The sequence below is a fragment of the Lipophrys pholis genome (assembly GCF_963383615.2).
Source record: "Lipophrys pholis genome assembly, chromosome: 15".
In the NCBI taxonomy this organism is placed as follows: Eukaryota; Metazoa; Chordata; class Actinopteri; order Blenniiformes; family Blenniidae; genus Lipophrys; species Lipophrys pholis.
Genome location: NC_137642.1, coordinates 27,612,808 through 27,625,139, shown reverse-complemented (window position 1 = coordinate 27,625,139; position 12,332 = coordinate 27,612,808). Strand labels below are relative to the sequence as shown.

Here is a 12,332-nt window from a genome sequence, read left to right as displayed (position 1 = left end):
CGGTTCTAAACTGGAGAGAAAGTCTGAGTTCTGCCCTGGAGGACCACTAACAGAACCACTCGGAAACAGGAAGTGACACAATAACAACGTGACAAGAAAAAGTGGAAAAAAAACAAACTAAATAAACAAAAAAACCTGACTTTGGCCGGATGGCAGTGAGGGAGCTGCTCTGCTGCGTACGAAACCCGACCCAGAATCAGGCCGTCTGTAAGTGACTGAACGGCAGGTTGGCGCGCCATCATCTGGCCACGCCCATCCCCGTTGTGAGCGGCTCGCCTCACTACTCGGCTTCCCAGCTCCAAAAGACCAACTGAAGTCCCGCGGCGCTACGGTCACATCCAGGTTGGATTCTGACTGAGGTGTTCGGTCAGAATCCCCCAGATGGCACCTCGGCCCATTGGCCCCTCGGCAGAACACGCACGTCAAACGTCTGGGCGCCGGTTCCTCTCGGACCGAGCAGGATTACTGCCGCAAGACATCAGGTTGAAGGTCGCCACGGTCCACAACATTCTTTGTCCTCTTTCACCCATCGTCTGTTCAACAACAGTTCATATAAAAGTAACCCCACACAAAATAACAGCTGCTCCTACACAATAAGAGTCTACTTATACAACAGTACTCTAAGTACACTAAAAGCTGCTGATGTGTTAAAGCTGACCACACCGAGGTCTTGTGTGTGTGTGTGAGAACCTTCTAGAAGGTTTTCATTGGTGTCCAGCAGTTTGTGTTGTGTTTGGGTCAAACTGAGCTGCACAGGCTTTTATTCTCTCACACGCCTACAGGTTGCCATGGGGACGGCGCCACTTTCCTTGTATCTCCACGGCTAGCTGCTAATTAGCGCTGAAGCTTGTGTAGTGAGATGAATCTTACAGGACTGCTGAACAAAAGACGACATGTAGTCTTTTCACTCCTGCAGGAACAAACAGGAAATCCTGTGTACGACCTTTGACCTTCTGCTTGAAAACTGAATTTATTAACCAAAATCAACAGAGAAAACAGTTCAACCAGTTATCAGCAAGGTCTGAAGGGGAAACGCAAACCGAACATCCTACTTTTGATTGGTGGACTGAGACGGGGGACGTTCTGGAGTCGTCTCGTTAAGCTGCCTGCGACTCCGTGGGGGGTGGGGGGAGGGGTCTGAACATGGTGGACTCATCAAATGGTTCAAAAACAAGAAAACTACTCAAAGTTAAAAGTGTATTCAAAGTTCAGGGAGGTCATGTCAGCGGGGAGGCCAAGAGTCTGCGCGGTGATCTCCATTAGCTCCGGATCCTCGCTGGGCGGAACCAGCTCCAGCTGGCACTCTGAACCCGGGTCCGACGTGTCCAAGTCCTCTGAAACCGACTCAGGTTCTGGTTCTGACGGGCATTGATGCTGCTGTTGCCGCTGCTGCCGGGTCTGATATCTGGTTTGGGATCTGGTTTGTCGGGTGGGGCGGGGAGCAGGAGGGGTTTTCTTGGCTCTTGTTTTAGGACCCGGCCTGGGTTCATTTTCTGGAGTCGACTCAGGATGATTTGGTTCAGGCTCAAGGTGTAGCTCTGTTTGGACTTGAGGCGCCGATGTGGGCAGGGACTCAGTCTGAGGAGTGGAGGCCTGGTCTGGAGGACTGCTCTGAACCTTGCCCTGGAGAGGCGTAAACTGGTCCGGTTGGTCCAACAGAGGGGCGTTGGCCTGCAGCGACCAGACGGAAGAAATCTGGAGGTCTACATTTGTCTGAGTCAGGAGGCTTGTGGGGGAACCGTTTAAGCCTCCATGTGGAGTTTGATGGACCTCAGCTTGGGGTTGGAACCATGTCTGAGGCTCCTGGTCGGACTGGGATCGGGGTGATGATTCAGGCCTGGGTAGAGACTCTGGTTTGGGTTCTGGGAGGGGGTGTGATTCAGGCCTGGGTAGAGACTCTGGTTTGGGTTCTGGGTGGGGCTGGGATTCAGGCCTGGGTAGAGACTCTGGTTTGGGTTCTGGTTTAGGTTCTGGGTGGGGCTGTGATTCAAGCCTGGGTAGAGATTCTGGTTTGGGTTCTGGGAGGGGGTGTGATTCAGGCCTGGGTAGAGACTCTGGTTTGGGTTCTGGGAGGGGGTGTGATTCAAGCCTGGGTAGAGACTCTGGTTTGGGTTCTGGTTTAGGCTCTGTGTGGGGTTTTAGTTCACACTGTGGTTGGGGTACCGGGTGGGACTTGGTTTGTGGACATGATTCAGGCTGTAGTTGGGGATGTTTTTGGAGGTTCGGTTGGGGGTCTGACAGAGGACGGCTCTTGTCAGTGGTGATGTCTGCAGCCGGTTTGGTGACCGGGGGTCCAGACTGACCGATGCTCCTGTAGAAGACTCCAAGCAAGTCCTGAGCTTTTGCTGCTGCCATGTTTGACTTGGACTTTTCAAACTTGTGATGTCCTTCACTTTTTTTCATGAAAGGTGGGGGCTTAACGAACACCGTACGAGTCTGCTCGTCCTCCGGAACTCCCGGAGCAGCCACATCGGACACAATCCTGATCATGGTCTCCTGTATGGGCAGTGCCTTGGCTTTGACGGAGGGGGCTGGAGCGGTTTTAGTGGTCAGAAGCTTTGCGTCAGGTGTCGTTGGTCCAGAAACCGGAGGAGAAGGTTGGACAGAAGGTTGTGGTCCTAACATTTGCAGGGGGCTTTTCGTCAAGGTGGCCTCTGGTTCAGGCTTCTTCTGAATGGGAGCAGCTTTAGGAAGTCTGGGCATCGGCGGCGGAGGCATCAGACAAAATGTCTCTGGATGAGCAATCGCTGGAAAACTTGGTGGATTTGAGACCACATCAGGAGACGTCCCGCCCCCCATCTGAGGGGCCCCGGGGACGCCAGGGGTCTGAAGTGTGACGGAGACGGAAGTGTTCAGGGGATCGAGTTTCCCTGCAGTGGTGGGCTTGTTCTGTATTCCAGCTGGTTTGGGGAGGTTTGGTCGGATCCGTCCACGGTTGGTGGTGCTGGAAACCCAGGGAAGCGTCCCACCCTGCTGCCCCGCAAGCTTTTGGGCAATCTCCTTAGCGACAGCCATCGACTTGGCAAAGGAATCTTCGGTGGAGGGCGGCGGCTCCTTGGCCGCCGCCTCCTCGTCCTTGATGAACTCGGCAGCAACTTTCTGCGCCTCCTTTTCCAGAACCGTCTCCTTCTTCCTCCACATGAACTTCCCAAAGGAAGTGGCAGCTGGTGCTGGTTTTCCCGCCTCCAGGCTCTGCTTGCGCAGCTTGGCCCTCATGGCCGGACTGGGTCCACAGAAGATCCTGGGGGGGTCGTAGGGTTTTGGTGGTGTTGGTTCAGGTTTGCTGGCCTCTGGTTTGCTTGCTGGTTTAACGGGCCCAGATTTCTTAGAGTCCTCCTCCGCCTTAAGTTTTGCTTCATCCCGCTCTTTCTCGTATTTGGATCTAGACTCTGAATATTTACTGTATCTATACTTGTCCTCCTCGTCCTTCCGGTAACGGTGCCGGTAGTCGTCCTCCCGGTTGTGTCTGTACCGGTCGGCTCGCTCCTCATTCTCCTGGCTGTACCGGTACTTGTCCTCCTTCTTGCTGTACTTGTACTTGTCGTCCCCGTTCTTCTTGCTGTAGAACGGGCTCTCCTCTTCTGGAGCGTTCATGTTTTTGAAGTTCTCCTCCTTGTTCTGTTTGACCTTCTCCTCCTCCTCCTCGCCCTCCTTCCCTTTGGGCTTCTCATCTTCCTCTTTTTTCTTCTCCTTTTTCTCCTTCTTGTGTTTGGATTTCTCCTCGTCTTTGCCGCCCTTCTCGTCGTCTTCACGCTTGCGTTTCTTCCCGCTGGTGTCCGACGACAGTCCGGCTTGGCGGTCCAGGTTCCTCCTTTGCTCGTACAGTGGGTTTTCATACATCTGTTTCTGGAGGAGAACCGAGAAAATACGTGAGTGACAAAATGGAGAACCTGAGCAGGAGATGGTTTGGATAATTTCTCACTGTGAGAGAATTCATCCTTTTTCTACCTGGATTCCTGAAGCTTCAAGACTAATTCCTCTAGTTAACTGGAACATTCCCAGTCTGATCAGAGGGTTTATGTAGAGTTGAAGCAGACAGAAGGTGTGTGAGCACCTGGTGGTGTGTCAGGTGACTCTACCTTATATTTCTCGTTGTGAGCGTGAGAAGTCACGTGATCCTCTGCACAGATGGCGTCGCCATAAAACTGGTGGCACAGCAGACAGAAGAAACCTCTGACAGGAAGAAGAAACTCTGAACCTGCAGACACACAGGACGGGAGGAGGTCAGACAGGAAGTGACTGCTACAGTAAAACACACAGGAAGTGAGGTGCTCTCTATCAGTGTTTTCCCTGAGACGGCCAACAGGACAGAGGTGGAGGAGGTGTGGAGGCGGAGCTCCCGTACCTTTGGCTGGTTTGGTCAGCTTCTCCTGCTCCGACGCCGCCTTCAGGTTCTTGGTCTGCTCTGTGGCCCACGGCCGGTCGTACGGGTCAAGAGTCTGAGCCAGAAGAAACAGTGAAGGTGTGAGCGTCAGGGTGGAGGTGGAGAAGAGAAGAAGGTGGAGGGACCAACCTTTCGATGTGATTTGCTCTGCAAGTGTGTGAAATAGTCAAACATAGAACCAGAGGTGACGTTACAGTTTTGGCACCAGTGGTTTCCTGCATCGTAGTATTCGAAGGGCTCAGGGAGCGGAGTCGGAGCTGGAGTCGGAGCTGGAGGCGGAGCAGCGACTGTGAACACGAGTCTTTCCTCAGACTGCGTCATCGAGCTCAGCTGCAAACGTGAAAACAGGCGCAGGATGGTGAACACAAGGCTAAAGAAAGCAGCAGATCTTGAAGGCAAGTTTTAAATCAACAGCCTCGACTTACTGGACCTGACCGATACGCTGCGTTAACGATACGCTGCGTTAACGATACGCTGCGTTAACGCCAGTCTGAAGGAAACGCTGTGATCAGCTGTTGGACTATGTGGTGGTGGTCAGTTACCTTGGCGATGGAGCTGCTCGCCGTTGGCTGCTGCTGCTCCTCCAGGCTCCTCTCTGCCTCCCGTTTCTTCTTCTCCGCCGGCTGGCTATCCAGAACTTCGGGCTGGTTGGCAATCTTGTGCGGTCGGTCAGACAAGCTCAGGCCCAGGATCAGCGCCACCTTGTCGATCTCGCTGCGTTTCTTTTCGGCGGCCTCGTGCTCCCGCCGCAGGCTGGAGATCTGAGTCATGACGTCCTCTTGCAGGCGGTTGATCTCCTGCAGCAGAGGGTCCTTGTGTCCGTCCTTCTCCCGGCGCTTCTTTCTCAGGAGCTCACCTGGAAGCCACGACCCACAGCTCACCGCCACATCCCAAACATGACATGACGGTGACAAACAGGAAATCACTCTTCACTACATACCCTGCTGCTTCCTCAACCGCTCCAGCTCTTTGATCAGATACTCTTTCTTCTTCATTCGGATCTCACGATCCTCCCTCAGCTTCTCCCGCTCCTCCAGAACCTGCAGAGGAAAGACTCCACATCAATACCTGGACTTTGACTGGTTTCCTGGAACCGTTTAGATGTACCGGTTCCTCTCAGATGAAAAGACGAGACGTCCTGGAGTCATGTGACCATGTTGTAGCTGCTTGTTAGCCTAGCATTACATTCCTCCAAGCAGCAATTCAGCTGTGGAGGTTTTCTCTCTGAATCTTTCACAAAGACCTGAAACCAGAATCAGAAGAACTCACCTTCTGTTTCTGGCTCTCGTTGTTCTCCGCCTCAGAAACTTTTCCTTTCTCCGCCTCAGAAACTTTTCCTTTCCCCTGGTCGTGAGCCTTCGTTGACCCTGAACATTGGAAACGGAACAAAACTCTTCAAAAATTCAAAAAACCCATCAGGCATGAACTAACTGCCGTCGACACTGATTCACTCACTGCATGAAGTGAGCAAACATAGGCTGACCTTTGACCCCAGGCTCCTGGACCAGGTTGCTGTAGGGTACAGATGGAGGGAACTCTGTGGCCGGCGGAGGCAGGTTCATGCCTGGAGGGGGGTAGATAGGAGGCCAGTGCTGGTGCATGTAGGGGAGGTAGTTCCCATACTGGCCATAGGCGGGTGGTGGAAAGTTGGGGGGGATCATGCCATGCACACTTGGGGGGGGGTATGTTGGGATGGGTACGCCTGCGTGAGGGGCGGCAGTGTTGGGGTCATTCGATTGGGCTGGTCCCGGTGGCGGCCTCGATTCAATCTGCTCAGCCTTGGTCTCTTTGACGTGCCGCTCTTTCAGGGCTTTGGGTGGCGCCGTGGTCTTCTTGCGGTCTTCGCGGTCCTCGCTGCTCCAGCTGCGGCCGTGGCGCCGGCTGCCACTCGCACTGCTGTTGCTGGAGCTGCCGCTGCGACTCCGCCTCCTGCGACCCCGAGTCTGCCGGCTGTCAGACGAACTCCCAGAGGAGTACCGTCTGCGGCGGGTGGGAGTCTTGGGTTCCGGTTTGTTTCCATGGAGACGCTCCTTCGTCCTGGCGGCCATCTTGCTGATGTCTGCTACACCCAGGTCCAGGCCAATGGTCTTCAGCAGGTCCTGGATCTTCTCATACTCCTCCAGCGCCTGGTGCTCGCTCTCCTCCAGAGGCTCCATGCCAGGTGGACAGGCAGCGTTCGACATCTGGACCGTGACGTTCTGGTCGGGGCTGACCGTCGGTCTGGTGACGTAGCGGGAGCTTGGTTCAGCCATGGAGGGAGCAGCCTGGTGGTAAGCCGATGGCCCCGGAGGAACATACATCTGTGTGGGCTTCTGTGGCAGGTGCTCCCCATACAGAGTGTCCTCCGTCACGTCTGAGTACTGGTCCAGGTTGAAGTGGCGGCTCGACTCCGGCGCCACAGTAGGTTTGGGTTCCTCAGAGTCTCCGTACAAGAACTTTTCCTCGTCATCAATGTCGTTCTCTACCTTGGTTTGGACGGGGTCTCCTGGTACCGCACCCCCCAGAAGGTTGAGTATCTCTTTAATTTCTGGGTTGTGGGCCATCTGAGGGTCGGAGCCCAGCTCAGACAGCAAGGAGGCCACCATGTGGGGCTCCATGCCTTTAACGGCCTGCAGCAGCTGGTCGGCCATGCGGGACATGTTGGAGCTGTCGAGACCTCGAGGAGAGTCAGAGCTCTGAAACAGGAACAGCAGAGAGACTTGAAACTAGCAGGAACCCCCTGAACAGTTTATGACAATCTGACACATGCTGTACTCCTGACAGACTGAGGAGTCCAGTCCTACCTGGACTGAGGGCGAGTCCTCGGAATTGTTGCGTTTCTTCAGAATGGATTTGGTGGGTAGACTCAGCATCTCCTCCAGCTCCTTCTGCCGCCGAGCCTTCTCCAGCTCTCGAAACCCTTTACGGGACTTCTTGGGAGCGGCGCCATTGCTCGAGCTGCTCGAACTCGAGCTGCTGCTTCTGCTGTGACCGCGCCCTCGACTCCGGCTCCGACTCCTCGGCCGACTCTTACTGCGCCCGCGACTCCTCCCCCTGCTCCTTCCTCTGGATCTGGACCGGGATCTACTGCGAGGGCGACTCTTGCTCCGCCCCCGGCTCTTGGCTCTGCTGCGGTCGGGACTGCGACTGTGACTCCGCCCCCGGCTCTTAGCCCGACTGCGATCAGGACTGTAGCTGCGGCTGCGGGGCCGGCTCTTGCTCCGCCCACGGCTCTTAGCCCGGCTCCGGTCCGGACTGCGACTGTGACTCCGCCCTCGGCTGCGGCCCCTGCTTCGGCCGCGCTCGTATTCGGGTCGGGGAGGGTAGTCCCTGTAACAACAGAACATTCAGTTACAGGCTGTGGTGAAAACACGTAACAGGGACGATGATGTCATTCACAAGCTGTTTATCGTAGCTCCAGAGGTCAAACATTAATGACCAGTGACAATTTGATTATATGAGGCCTGGACTACGATGCTGGATTGACTCTTATGGAGGTACCTTCAGGATTAACTCTGGTTTTCCGTACTACGACGCTGGTTCACTTCTTCCCAGGATAAATCACCATGGTAACGGATTTTGAACGTCTAACCTGCTCCGGAGCAGGATATGTTCTGGATAAGATCACAGTCAGTGTAAAGCTCCGCCTCCTGACCAATCAGATCTCTTAGAAAATAAATGATGGTGACTGGCGCACGGGTTCAGCGCTGAGCTGCAGCGGAGAGGAGAAAGTATTTAGAACAATCTTTTTGACATAATAAAATAAATCCTGGTCACTGAGCTTTGAAGGATGTTCTTGTTCTTGACTTGTTCCAGGTTTGTTTGGCTCCACGAGGGTTGATCTGGAATAATGAGCTTAATAATAATGCTCACGCTGACAGAACTGCACAAACAGGAATTTACGAAAAGCAGAACTACTCCCGTCGTCACGGTGATGAATTAATATTCCAACACGAAACACACTTACATGGAGGAAACTCAGCCTCAAGACAAGTGGTCCAGACCGTGCCAATAAAAAAAAAAACAGTGGCTACATTAAAACCCGGAACAGTTTTTGGGGAAACCTGGTCTGATGGAGACGGACTGTGGAAGGATCGGGATATACGGACCATTTTATTACAGCCTCAAATCGTTGACAACCTAGAGCAGGCCTGGGACAATAATCAATAAATGAATTTGTTCTATTATTTAATATTATTCATTGTTTTGTGTGTGTGGTTTTATATTTGGTTGGTTTGCTTCTTGAGGCAGAATCTATCTTATTGTTTGTGGTTGCGATTTTTATTCAAGTGCAGTTGTTTGTTATATTTATTTTAATTATTTAAAAGTTCCTGACTTTCCATTTGCAATGGTAATAAATGAGAAAAAAGTTTATTGCATTTGAAAGGGTATACTTGCATTATTAAGATATATTATCATTACATTTGTGGTTAATTTGGTCGCAAAAGCGTTTCGACAATAATATTGTTCATCAGCAATAATTAGTAGGGTAACATATCGTCTAGCAAAATTAGTTATCGTCACAGGCCCAATCCAGAGACCAGACCAGGAGTCAGACACCAAGGGCCTAAATTCTGCCCTACGAATTCAGTTTAGAATTATTATTATTATTTTTTTTTTTAAATCTGTATTTATCAAACATGCGTTCGTGAGTAATACATGAGTAAATAGTTAGTGTTGATAAATCCCACTTGTTCTTCGGGCTCGTTCACATTCCCCTGTTTGATGGACCAGAGTTTTCTTCAGGGACTTTCTGGGAAAGTCCATTTCGTTTGGGGAATGTGAACGCACCCAAAACTCGGTTCCAGATTTTTCAAGCAGAATCTGGTCCCCTTCAAAACCCCGGTGTCGGTCCTCTTTCAAATGGACTTTTGAGCGGGCGGGGTGAGGTTTGAGGGGACGTGACGTGGAACGCATTGCATTTTGGGAGCGCGAATCTGAAAAATACGCGGAATAAAAAGCGGGAGTCCTGTAACATTTGTTTTGTCCTGGAAAATGTCTCATGCACAGACGTGGTGTAGCGAAGAAGTGGTTCCTTTACAAGAAATCTTTCTAGAGGGTGGGGTGAGAGGACAGGGGAGGACGTGACGTGTGCAATGCATTCTGGGTAGTAAACAAACAGCGAATCAGAAGAAGCAGTCGCAGAAAGAAAAACTTGGAAAAGATCTTGCGGGCAGACGGGACTTCCAGTTTCGGTCCGGACCAATCAATGAGCCGTGTTTCTTCGTTACTTCCTCTCTGGTCAGTGTTTGTGTTGGGCAACAGCGCCCCCAAACCAGCAGCTGGTGTAACTGCGTGACATTTTACAGATGGTTTGACCCGGTCTCCAAATTATATCCAATGTAAAAGGCCCCTTAGTCAACGTGCTCGTTCACTTCTGGGATCATTTGCCTTCAGACACACCTCCAATTAACCATATATGGTAAAAACACGCCTCCAGTTGTTGACAGGTGACGGTTACTGTGACAGTGTTACTGTGACGGGATGACACTTTTGTTTACCTGTCGAGGTGACGTGATGCGGCGGGGCCTGGTGGGCCGGTCAGCTCGTTGCCGACGGTGATGACCAGGTTGTGGTCGATGGGAATGGCACTGCGAGGCGAGGGCGACCTCTGTGAAAGAAAATAAGTTTTCCAAACTCAAAGCTCACTCTAAATGGAAAAGGCGAGATCAGATTTCATATTTTCACCGCAGGAATTAACAAACGAGTACAACCGTCACTAACAGGAGTAAATAAACTACACATGTTCTTTCGTGTATTTTGGATTAAACTGGAACTTGTCTGTAAACATTGGAACAACAGCATTAATAAAAATACTCAGAGAAAATGTAAAAGGATGAAAAAGATCTCTTTTCTTCATGTGATCATTAATAATCACCTCATTGATCTCACTGATCATGTTTATCAACTGCTGGTTCCAGCAGAATCTCATTGTACCATCTGAGAAACATGAATCTGTGAATTCATTGAAATGAGATTTAATCCAAACGGAGAGCGATCCTCATGTGAACCACAAATACACACATTAAACCACAAATACACACATTAAACTACACATGGGTATTTAACAACACAGACATTAGAAAAGTTTATTATTATAAACAAAATATTTCGGTCAAAGTTCAAAACCCAGTGGAAACAAGCAATCCACGCATCTGATGGAGCACAACAGAGTTCATACAAACAGACCCCCACATACCCGCTCTTCCCGGGCTGGCTCACCTCTCTGACCGGAGCTCCGGACCGGTAGTCTCCGGCCCGGTGGCCGCCGGCTCCCGGGGACGGGTACCTCCTGCGCGGCGGGGAGCGGCGGTAGGTGTCCGAGGGGCCGTGGTCGTGGAAGCCGGGGCGGTAGGGCGGCCTGGGCCGGCCGCGGTCGTGCCGGTAGCCCGGTGCCTGGAAAGGCCTCGGAGGTGGCGGACGGCCCACGAACGGCGGCGGGTAGCCGCCTCTTGGCGGAGGCCGGCCGCGGTACATCCTCGTCCGGCAGAGTTCGCCGGGAGGCCCGCAGACGGAGCGGAGAGCGGAACGCCGCGGCGGGGAGCACGCAGGCCGGCTTCTGGAGCTCTTTGTCCGGTTTGAAGGTTTGAACGAAGCCCGGAGAGAAGCTAACACCACAGCGCTTCTTCTGCGGCAAGACTCTGCAGCGAGCAACCGGAACAACGGCTGCCCCCTGCTGGACGGCCGGGGAACAACTGCGACCCCTTGCTGGATGGCTGGAGAACAATCGCCGCCCCCTGCTGGACGGCTGGAGAACAACCGCTGCCCCTTGCTTGGACAGCTGGAGAACAGCGGCCCCTTGCTGGACAGCCGGAAAACCATCGCCGCCCCCTGCTGGACAGTCAGGGAACAACCGCTGCCCCCTGCTGGACAGTCAGGGAACAACTGCCTAAAAGCAGAGGAACAAGCTCACAGGTTGTGGGCCGGGATTGGACAGGGATAATAAATGTTCTTCCACACTAGAGTTGTTTCTATTTGTTTTTATTTTTCAAGACATTTTATCAAGATGTTTTCATAATGCAGAAAGCACTGCATTTATGTTCTAATGGCTGATCCAGGATTCTCTGTTTCTCACCTGGAGATCTTCCTTCTGATGGTCAACTATCACCATGAACACTTCAATTCTCTTCATCCCCCAGTTGCTGCATTCCTCCTGCAAAAACTCAGTGATGAACAACTGCATGCTCTCACTGGCCCAGGAGCTTCTCAAACTGGACATGAGGCCTGTACTATGATGCTGGATTTTCTCTTATCGAGGTAACTTCAAGGATTAACAATGGGTTTTCCACGATAATAACTGACGCTGAAAGTCTAACCCGCTCCGGAGCAGGTTACGTTCTGGATAAGTGATCAGAGCTCCGCTTCCTGACCTATCAGATTTCTTGGAAAATGACCCACCCATTCTTAAATGATGGTGACTGGTGCGTGGGTTCAATGCCGAGCTGCAGCGGAGAGAAGAGAAATTCATTTACAGCTTTCTTTTTGACATAATAAAATAAATCCTGGTCACTGAGGCTTTGGAAGATGTTTTTGTTCTTGACTTGTTCCAGGTCTGTTTATCTCCACGAGGGTTAATCTGGAATAATGAGGTTAATGATCACAATTGACAGAACTGCAGAAACATGAATTTATAGAACCAGAACTAGTCCTGTCGTCACGGTGATGAATTAATATTCCAACACAAAACACAAGAGAAACTCAGCCTCAAAACAACTGAATGGAAAATATTAATTAAAAGAGCAGTGAGGAAGTTCAGCCCGAATCGTTTCTGCTGGAATGAAGTGAAGGTGAGTCCCTTTCTATTGTCCCATGAATTAATCTGCTCTAATCTCACCAAGTCGGCATTAACAAGTCAGGAAGGTTCTGGCTTTGGCTGCAGCAGCAGTGTTGCTTTGAGCTGCTGGATGTGTTTGAATTCTTCATAATCTCAGAGAATAACTGCTTCTTCAGTAATCTGTAAACTGTTCTA

The 12,332-nt window shown here is 51.6% G+C and overlaps 1 protein-coding gene across 1 annotated transcript; it reads right to left on the bottom strand.

The window, feature by feature from the left end:
- Positions 1-951: 951 nt before the first annotated feature.
- Positions 952-11,516, bottom strand: znf318 (zinc finger protein 318). Its single transcript, XM_080481134.1, has 12 exons — positions 11,439-11,516; positions 10,586-11,252; positions 9,865-9,974; positions 7,168-7,693; positions 5,868-7,059; positions 5,654-5,751; positions 5,325-5,424; positions 4,927-5,240; positions 4,514-4,714; positions 4,346-4,439; positions 4,080-4,198; positions 952-3,846 (listed from the first exon to the last, which is right to left on the bottom strand). The coding sequence occupies exons 2-12, from the start codon at positions 11,183-11,185 to the stop codon at positions 1,180-1,182; spliced, it is 6,021 nt and encodes a 2,006-aa protein (XP_080337260.1). The 5' UTR covers positions 11,186-11,252; positions 11,439-11,516; the 3' UTR covers positions 952-1,179.
- Between the last annotated feature and the right edge of the window lie 816 nt (positions 11,517-12,332).

What these genes read in the sequence shown, in the direction of transcription:
- znf318 (XM_080481134.1), bottom strand. Translation starts at nt 11,185, where the DNA reads ATGGTTTTCCGGCTGTCCAGCAAGGGGCCGCTGTTCTCCAGCTGTCCA. An exon ending in ACGAGAGCCAGAAACAGAAG is followed by an intron (nt 5,425 to 5,653) that starts GTGAGTTCTTCT and finishes TTTCCTCTGCAG; the next exon opens with GTTCTGGAGGAGCGGGAGAA. An exon ending in CGAGCAGCTCCATCGCCAAG is followed by an intron (nt 4,715 to 4,926) that starts GTAACTGACCAC and finishes TCACGTTTGCAG; the next exon opens with CTGAGCTCGATGACGCAGTC.